Source organism: Zonotrichia albicollis, chromosome 22, assembly GCF_047830755.1.
Source record: "Zonotrichia albicollis isolate bZonAlb1 chromosome 22, bZonAlb1.hap1, whole genome shotgun sequence".
In the NCBI taxonomy this organism is placed as follows: Eukaryota; Metazoa; Chordata; class Aves; order Passeriformes; family Passerellidae; genus Zonotrichia; species Zonotrichia albicollis.
The window spans coordinates 11,384,607-11,394,353 of NC_133840.1; the positions used below are offsets into that span (position 1 = coordinate 11,384,607).

General features: G+C 54.3%; 1 protein-coding gene across 1 annotated transcript; it reads right to left on the reverse strand.

Moving 5' to 3' along the window:
- Positions 1-137: 137 nt before the first annotated feature.
- Positions 138-3,506, reverse strand: NSUN5 (NOP2/Sun RNA methyltransferase 5). The gene is made up of 10 exons (XM_074556991.1): positions 3,289-3,506; positions 3,051-3,173; positions 2,729-2,903; positions 2,542-2,650; positions 2,153-2,291; positions 1,673-1,788; positions 1,188-1,366; positions 903-1,107; positions 680-832; positions 138-587 (listed from the first exon to the last, which is right to left on the reverse strand). Exons 1-10 carry the CDS (start codon positions 3,379-3,381, stop codon positions 488-490), a joined length of 1,392 nt encoding a protein of 463 aa, XP_074413092.1. The 5' UTR covers positions 3,382-3,506; the 3' UTR covers positions 138-487.
- Positions 3,507-9,747: the final 6,241 nt, after the last annotated feature.

The following is a 9,747-nucleotide window of genomic DNA, read 5'->3' on the forward strand; positions in this document are numbered from 1 at the left end:
GGCTCATGTGTCCTTGCTCCCCCAGTTCAAAGAGAGGGAGAGGATTATTATTATTATTTCACCTTTTTCCCTCCCACTATGCCTCTACTATGAGCAGTGGCAGTTTCAGGGCAGGACTACACAAACACATTGGAAAAAACAGCAAAAAGAGAGAAACTTTTAATCTGCTTCATCCCTACAGTCAATTTTTTTCAGGAGGTAACATGATAAACTACCCTTAATCCAGCTGGAGGACCCCAGCCTTGCAGGGTGCCGAGTGGGGATTGCCTTGGGAGCAAACCTGGGGCAGGGGCTGGCTGCAAGGGGCAGCCCTGGGTGAGCAGTTGCCCCTTCCTGGCACTAGGGTGGTCCCAGCATTGGCACTCAGTCCCCAGCATTACAGAATTCTCGCTATGACTGCAGTTAGCACAGAGCTTGACTTGTGTTCAGGCCAGTATGTGTTCCCCACAGCCACAGCTGTGCAGGGGTTTGTCCAGAAAATGTTGTTTCATTCTTTCACCCGCTGCTTTTTCCTCTTCTTGGGAGCTGCTCCTGGCTCTGCTCCCTCTCCTGGCTGCGGGCTCTCCTTGGCTGCTGCAGGCAGGGAGCTGTAGACAAGAGCAAACGGCCTGAGCCACAAACACCCCCTAACACCCTCCCCAGGGTGCCCCCCAGAAGCAGCCCCCACAGCCCCCCTCACCTGGGGGCAGCAGCCCCTTCCCTGCACCGCTCCAGCACAGCCACGAAGAAGCCGTGGGTGAGGGTCTCTGCAGGGGAAGCACGGAGGCAGCTCTCTGCTCCAGAGAAGGCCGCGAGCCCTCGGCAGGGCCACGACGGGAAGGCAGTCACCAGCCTGCGGCATGGAAAAGGGCTCAGCACCAACCCTGCCCTACAGCCCCCCAGGCTCCCTAAGCCAGACCCACCTGAAGGCCGAGCCCCACTCCTGCAGTACAGCCTGCACCACATCCTCATTCTCTTCCTGGTGCAGGGAGCAGGTGGAGTAGACCAGGCGCTGGAGAGCTGGGAAGCTCAGGGCATGGCTGAGGACACGGTGCTGGAAGCCAGCCAGCGCCTGCAAGCGCTCAGCACTCGGGGCCGCCTCCTCCCCTGGCCCCCGCGTCACCATCCCTGCGGGACGGGAGCTGTCACCCGGGGTTTGCACACCCACAGCCCAGTTCCAGGGCAGCAGCTGGAGCCCCACACATTACCTGAGCCACTGCAGGATGGGTCGAGAAGGATGTGGGTTACCCTGCTGTATTTGCGGTCTCTGGGGTCCACGGTCAGGAAGTCCTGCTGGACCAGCTGACAGCCAGTGACCCCTGCCCGTGTCAGCAGTGTGTTCATGGTGGCCACGCGCTTGGGGTCCACATCAAAGGCAAAGATCTGTCTGAAAGCGCCCAAGACAAGCCGTGAACAGACCACCTGGCCTCCAGGAACACTCAAATACTGGGCAGGCAGACCTTGAGAGCTGCCTCCCCTCTAGCAGGGTTATGGAACGGGACCAGGACTGGGGGCTGGAAGTGAACCCCTATGAGACTTCATGTCCCCTCAGGTCCTTCCAGTGGCCCAGAAGTGACCAGCTCACCTGAGTTGGTGACAGGTTGTAGCTCCTCCTGCCACCTTCTTGTGGGCTCAGGGGGACCAGGGCCACCTCCTCCCTTCCCTCCACCCCTGCACACAACTCTGCCCTCACCCCTTGTTCTTCAGGATGGCAGCCAGGTGGCTTGTCTTGTTTCCAGGGGCAGCACAGGCATCGATGACATGGGAGCCAGCAACAGGGCCAAGGAGGAAGGCAGGGAGGCAGCTGGCCTGCAAGAGGGTAAAGACCATCAGAGGGGTGGGCAGAAACACCTGCCCCCTCCTCAGGAGGCAGGGCCGATGCTGTGGAGTCACAAGGACCACCATGACACAGGGCCAAGGCCATCACCACGCTCCACTAAAAGCCTTGCCCAACCCACAGTCCCCCTGCTCCTCCCAACTCCCACAGGGATTTTATATCCCAGAATTTCATCTTGAACCATCAAAGAACAGAAGCAAAGCCCCAGGGGTGTCCCACAGCTTCTTTTTGACTTAAATGCTGCAGCAAGCTGAGCCGCTGTGGAAAGGAGCTCACCCTTCATCCCTGTCAGCAGTTTTCCTGCCTCTGCAACTTTCTGCTCCCCAGTTCCCCCACCTTGTCCTGCAGAATTATGTGTCCTGAAGTATACAGCAGGTTGTCATGGAGGTCTGTCTGTGAAGGGAAAACCAACAGCTCCGGAAGATGCAGATCCAACATGAATTTTTTTCCAGAAAGGGCCTTCATCTCCTCCACACTGTCCAAGAGACACAGGGAGCATGAATACAAAGTCCTAATCCCACTGCTCACAGCAGAGCCCAGGCTGAGAAATCCCTTCATCCCACAGCTCCAGGCAGCACCCAGATAGGCAGCATCTAAGAGTGGGGAGTGATAGAGACCCCAACCCAACCACTCTAGCACCAAGCTCAGCAACCCTTCAACGCACCAGACCTCATCCCACTTGCTGACATTCCGGGAAAGGTGGGATAGCAGAAAGAAACATTCACCTGACTGCCTTGCCCAGATAGGTATATCCCTGGCGCTTGAAGAACTCGATCACATCGTCCACACAAGTCTTCAGGGTGTTGATCCGGACGTAGCGTGGGACCTGGGAGGCTGCAAGGGGCCGGACAGGTCAGACACAGACCCCACTGCTCCCAGCACAGGGTGCCCACCCAGCCCGAGCCCACTCACCTGCGGCGCTTACTGCCTTCTCCGGGGCCAGCAGGTCCTCGTTGCGGCTCACCTTGTGCCGCACCTTCATGCGCGCCAGCTCGGCCTCCAGCCGCGCCCGGTGCCGCCGGGCCAGGGCCTTCCACCGGCCCCCGCACTTCAGCCCCTTGCCGAAGAGCAGGTCATACACCAAGACCTGCGGGGAGGGGACGAGGTGAGCCCGGCCCCGCCGCCCCAGGCCACCGCGGCTCCGGGACACCGCGACCCGGGGATTCTGCGCATCCGGGACGGCGCGGCTGCAGCACACGGCCCCGCGGCCCAGGGATTCCGCGGACGGCCGTACCTTCGCCAGCTGCGGCGGCAGCTTCTTCTCGGCCTGCAGCAGCGCGGCTCCATCCAGCAGCTTCTCCAGCACCGAGGCGTAGCGGAGGGTCTCGGACACCAGCGCGTACAGCTGCCGGACATGCTGCGGAGCAGCCAGCGATGAGCGCTGCCGGGCCCGCGCCGGGCTCCGGGCTCCCCCCGCCCTCCCGGGTGCGACTACCCCGGCCGCCCCGCACCCCCGCTCCCTCCGGGCGCACCGGGAAGCCGCTGTTGTACACGAGGCTCTTCAGGCCGCCTTCGCCGCGCTCCAGCCCCGCCAGCACCGCGGCCGCCGCGCTGTACAGCGCCATGTGCGCCCCGCGCCGCTTCCGCCGGGGCCTCCGGGCCGCAGGGGGCGAGCGCGGCCCCGCTCCGGGCTCGGTGCCCGGGGCAGAGCGGGCAGGGAGCGTGGGGCGGAGCGGGCACCGTGCGGACGCTGCTCGGCGGGCCGCGCGGGCGGAAGGGCCCGGCCCACCCCGGCTACGCCATCATCGCAGTGACCCCGGTCACCCCGGTCACCCCGGTGATCCCAGCCTGGCCACCCCGATCACCCCATCATCACAATGACCTCGGCCACTCTGGTCGTCCCGGCCAGCCAATGACCCCGGTCACCCCCATCATCCCGGCCACCCCATCATCGGTGACTTTGACCAGCCCAGTGACACCAGTGACCCCCGTCACCCTCCCTGTTCATCCTGGTGATCCCAGCCACACTGACCGACCAATCACCCTGACCATCCTGGTTATCCCGGCCATGCCAGCCACCTCTACCACCCCAGTGACTTTGGTCGCCAGCCCCGGACACCCCATCCGGTCCCTGCGTGTGGAAGCACACTGACATTACCACTGATTGTTAGACCCTTTGGTAGCCTGTGGGTGATGGGTTGGTGGGGATTCGCTGCAGACTTTGGTGGTGCTCATGCTGCACTCAGAGCAAAGAATGCCCAGCCCTGGAAAGAGGGGTCTGTTCCAGGAAAGGGATCTGCTCTGAGAAAGACGGATCTGCTCCGGGAAGCTCAGAACTGTATATGGAGGGTAAAGGACACCCCAGAACAGCCATAAGGCAGTATCCCAGCAACCTGGACATGGCTTTGAAACTGTCCCCGAGCCATCTGGTGTGATGGATCAGTCACTCCAGCACGACCAGCTCCAGGGACACCTGGATCCGGGAACAGGTGAGAGCTGCTTTGCAGGGTCTGAAGGGTTAGCAGTGGGTGCTGGGGATCAGTCATCTTGTACCTGAACAATCAAAAGGTGTAAGAATCTCATTCTAGTGACAGGATCTGGGGGAATGGCTCGACCTCTGTCACTGTCAGGGAAGGTTTAGTTTGATATCAGAAAAAGGTTCTTCCTCCAGAGGGTGCTGGGGCACTGAACGACTCCTCAGGGAATGCTCATAGCCCCAGGGCTGCCAGGGCTCCAGCAGCACTGTTCAACGCTCTCAGGCACAAGGTGAGATTATTGGGGTGTCTGTGCAGGGCCAGGAGTTGGACTTGATGATCCATGTAGGTCCCTTCCAACTCAGGATATTCCATAATTCTACAATACTTGAACCTGTGGAAAGGCACATTCAGGAGCCTCAGTTTGGCAGGAATGCAAGAGCAAACATTTACCTTGGTGGTGGTGTTTTATTCCCTGACTTCTGACTGGCATAGACTGGTTGTGCATTTTGGTGACAGGCCCAAGGAGTGGGTCCCTGGTGACTGTTTGCAGTTTGCAGGAGCCACTGCTGGGCTGTGTGCAGAGTGGCTCAGCCCTTCATGTTCCTTGCTCCCCTTGGTCCTGGGCAGTGTCCCTCCCTAGCAAACTGGGCACACAGTCCCCCATGCCAGCTCACAGCCTTGGGCAGCTGGAAAGACCAGGGCTGACCTGCTGCCTGCACAAAGGTCTTCAGCTGCTTTTTGTACTCCCATTTCCCTCTCCAGCAGCCTCTCACCACGGCTGCCTGCTCGGCTCTGGCTGTGCTGCTCTCTCAGAGAGGGTCCCTGTGTCAGCCAGCAACCAACACATCCACCTCAAGCTCTCTTGGAAGGATGAGCCACAAAGACCCTGAACACTCACTGCTCACCCTCTTCAGGCATACAGAGCTTTCCTGCGGGGACATCCTGGCAGGTAAGCTGTGTTTCAGTGTGGTAGACTGGGGATGGGGATGCTGAGGTTAAGGCTGACATTTTATGCCCTTAGAGGAAAGGACTCTCCTGTACTGATGGAGTTTGTTGTGTAGCACCACGGTTTCCACAGGAGGACTGTTATGAACAAAAATTCGGTTAATATTTTTTTGTGAGAAAAAGTTACAAAAAGGCAGCCAGATCTCTGTCCCTGCCAAGGTCCTGCGTGTTTTGTTATTGTAATCACAGGTCCTTGTAGCTTATCGCTCCTTTTATATTAGTAAAAGCCCTGACTAGGGCGAGGTAATGGCCCTTCCCCGAGGCTAAGGTGTTCTTTTCCTAGCATAGTGAAGACACCTGAGAGGGTGGGGGGGGGTTATGCAAAGTGACTCCAAAGTCCAGAATGCTTTGTGGGACCCCGACTCGAAATGCAATGAGGAAACCCCAAAAACAACGAGCCAAATAAGAATTGAGAGACTAAAGTGGTGTCTGGACATGAGGAGCCAAGTGCTGAGCCTGCAGAGATGCGGAGTCCCTCTCGCCCTGAGCAGGGAGTGGTCCCAACGCCGGGACTAGCCACCTGGGAAGGGCACAGGATTGTCACTTGACGGGGACATCACGCCCCAAGGCTCCCACGAGGACCGGATCCCCCGGCTCTGCCCCTAGCGGACAGAGCTGGGCATATCCTCCTCCTCTGAGTCGCCCTGGGAGACGCGACGGGGACTGCAGCCCTGCCGAGCCGCCCAATCCTGAGCTGATCACTTTTAATAAAGGCATTATAAAGGAGAAGAAGTCTCCTGGCCCTGTTTATTTCAAGGACAACTCTGTCACAGCCTTAACTGAGATTAGCTGAGAGAGGTGGGACTGTTCAGTCTGGAAAAGAGAAAGTTTCAGTACCTGAAGGGGGCTACGAAGAAGCTCAGGAACTGAACTTTTCATCAGGAACTGAATAGATGTAGAGGCTTGGCTGCAGAAGAAAGGACACAGGCTTCTGCAGGGGGTGCATAACCCAGGCCTGAAGCTAGCAGAGAGTCCTTGAATTGCCCTTGGACCACAAGATAAGAGGAAGTGGGCTGGTTGCACCATGATAGCAGGATGTGCCAGCAGGATATCTGTAAACCGCAAGGCAGAAATATTGCAGAAATAAGCAGGAGCATGAAGAGCTGGCCTGTACCAATCATAGCACTGGTTAAGGCACCTGAACAGCCACTTGTAACCAATAATATGTAAGCTTAAGCCACGTGAATAGCTGGCAATGGTATATAAGAGCATGCCAGTTAGCAATAAAGAGAACAAGATGTATACCTCATATTGAGCTACTTGTTGATCCCAGACCCTCTTTTCCCTACAGATAGATCAGGAGGAAATGCATTCAAATTGAAAAAGAGGAAATTTAGGTTAGATAAATGGAAGAGATTTTTCCCTGTGAGGGTGAAAAGGCCCTGGCACAGGGTGCCCAAAGAACCTGGGGCTGGCCCATCCCTGGAAGTGCCCAAGGCCAGGTTGACTGGAGCTTGAAGCAGCCTGGGACAGTGAAAGATGTCCCTGCCCATGAAAGGGGGTGGAATGACATTATCTTTAAGGTCCCTTTCAAGCCAAAGCATACCATGATTCTATGCCTGTGCATCTGTGGGGTGCATTGGGCAAGACTCTGAGGTAGGCTCTGCCCTCACGGGCCAGCACAGTGCTGGGTGCCAGGGGACTGCATGCACTTGGCAGCACACGGGGCACAGGGGCTGCCCCTCCAGCAGCCTGGGCAGGGACAGCATGCTGGGCTGACAGGACAAGTGCCCACACTGCAGCATCAGGGGCTCCTTGAACACCCCCAGGCAGATGGGACAGAGCAGCTGCTCCTCCAGCTTGTCAGTGCTCATCCTCTCAGCCATCCTGCCACCTTCCCACACAGATCTGGGCTGGGAAACACTGGTAGGAGATCAGTCCTGTTCTAAGAACAAGATCAGCAGCACAGACAGTTGCAAACCCATCCTTAAAACTCCAAACAAAGTCTCAAATGGTGATTTTAACCCATAATGATTTTGTGGCTACACCTGGCCCACACCTGGCCATGTGTCCTGGGTCTGCCCAAGGTGTCAGCAGTCACCCCTAAGCTGTTCCCACCTTGGCCTGGGCAGGGATGTCAGAATGCAGTGGGGTCCTGCCTGTGTGCCAGGGCTCAAACACTGCCAGGAGAGATTTTCCGCTGAACAATCCCAGTGTTGACCCTGTCTGAATTCCCACAGATCTCTTTGGGGTTATCTCAGCCCATGGACATCCTCAGAAAGACTGGCATCACTCAAGTGATACGTCTAAGAGCAGAAGGAAAACATGAAAAGCACATTTGTCTTGGAGACAGGGGGCTGGATTTGGGAAGCTGAGGCAGAGCTTCACCCCCTTGAAACTTGTCTCCATGTTCCATGCTCTGCCCCAAAAGATGTGAGCTGAAATCCCAGCCTCTCCCATCAGCCCCAGGGAGCACAAGGCAGTGTGTTTCCAAGCTGTAAGCCTCACAGCACTGCCTTTCCTGCTGTTTGCAGCTGGGACAGAACTGCCAGACTCCTGGGCAAGTCAAACATGTGGCCTTGAAACTGAAGAAAATGAACTTGAAGTGAGGAACTTGATTGCTTCCCCAGGGAAAGGGGAGGCTGTGGCCTGAGCGGGGCTGGTGTCACCCTTGCTGTGGTTGAACCGAGGGAAGCTCAGCTGTCCATGAGATATCCCAGGAGCACAAGCAGAGGGACCAGCCTCAGGTGCTCCCAGAGAAACACCTCCCAGAGACCCAAATGATAGTGTTATGAATAAGAAGCTTGACTAGGCCAATATTCAAGCAGCAATCAACTTATTATTTAATATGGTAAAGTATGAGCAATACAGCGCTGGGTACAGTGGGGGAAGTTTTCCCTCCAACTGCACACTGATAATTGATGGTTACAGGAATTAATAGGGGTACCCATCAGTTTTTTTTCAGCAGTTTCTATTTCCAATCTTTTACTCATCAGCAATTTTTATTCCAAATTATTACATCACAATTCTATACACTATTGTGATTTTAATTTCTCAGGATGTATCTCAAAGGAACATCCCCAGATGGTGACGGTCCAGTTTCCAAAAGAAGAAAGACGAATCCCATCTGGCGGGGTCCAGCTCCCCAGATGTGTGTCCACCTTTAAATTGCAGAGACAATAAATCTCATTACAGTGATGTCCAGCTTCCCTTTGGTCAAAGCCATAAACCCTTGAGGTGATGTTCATCTTCCTTTCTCAAGCTGTTTTCCTCTGTTTCAATAAGGCGTGAGATAAGCATATTTCCTTTATATATATTCCAAAGCTATAGTTTCAAGGATACAAGTAATATTCTAAAATTGTACTTCAAAAGGTTATTATTGCAGAGCTTTTTATGGATTAAATGCAAGCAAAAAGCAACATCTTTAACACCTTAATTCCAATGCTCCTAAATCAACCAGGGTTAATTGCAAACAAAAGATAGATTCAAAGGCCTTTTTCCATGTTTTATTTTCCTCAGTTATTATTAGAATGCACAGCTTTCCCATTGTCGGTATCCACACATTTTGCATTCACAAATACACATCGCCTGTTTGTACCTGACACGAAACACAGCTTTGCATCTCACAATAGCCAAGCACTAGGTTAACTTCGCTATGAATTACAATTTCTTTTTTTTTTTTTCTTTTTTTTTTTTTGTTAAACCTGTGGGTTTTTTTCGTGATGTGGTGAAAACCTGTCATGCTTTTGGAAAAAAACAGAAGGAAACCAAACAGTGTTCTAACTGCGTGGGGCAAGGCACAAGGAATTATTTTGTCTGATTGTGAAAAAATATAGTTTCTCATATAATAACTCTGGGTTTATCAATGTGTTTGGCTTATGAGCATCCCTCATACAAATCCCATAATGATCCCATGCCCTGGCTTCCCTCTTAGCATCTCCTGGGGAGCTGGGGATGGTCCTGGCTTCTCCTTGAGGAACGTCCAGCTTCGGGAATGTGGTGGTGGAAGGATCACCCTGGGGCTGTCAGCCAGCCTTGCACTGAAGGTCTTTGAGATGCAGCAAAGCAGAGGATGAAGCACCTTCTCTCCAAAGGGGGACTGGGGACAGGCTGTGGGCACCTCCCTCCCTCCCACCTTCTGTGAATAAAAAACTTGGGTCTATGTTCTTTTGTAGTGATCTCAAAAATTCTCAAGAATATGCGCTTATTTCTGCAACTATTTTGCATTCTCGTTAGTTTTGCATTTATACCATTTCAAGTGCCTGAAGAAGGCCAAACTTACCAACTTGTTCCAAAGCCGTTGGATTTTTTGCCTGTTGTGGTTTTTGGGTGTTTGTTTGTTGTTTTGGTTTGTTTTTTGTTTGGTTTGTTTTGGGCTTTAGGGGTGGTTGGGTTTTGTTTTGTTTTGGGTTTTGGTTTTGATTGGTTGGTTGGGTGGGTGGGTAGGTGGGTGGGTGGTGGTGGGGGTGGTTTTGGTTTTGTTTTCCCTTTGGTTTGGATTTTTGCTTGTGGTTTGGGTTTTGGGGTTTTTTTGCTTGGTTTTTTTTCGTACAGTTGTTTGGTTGGGTT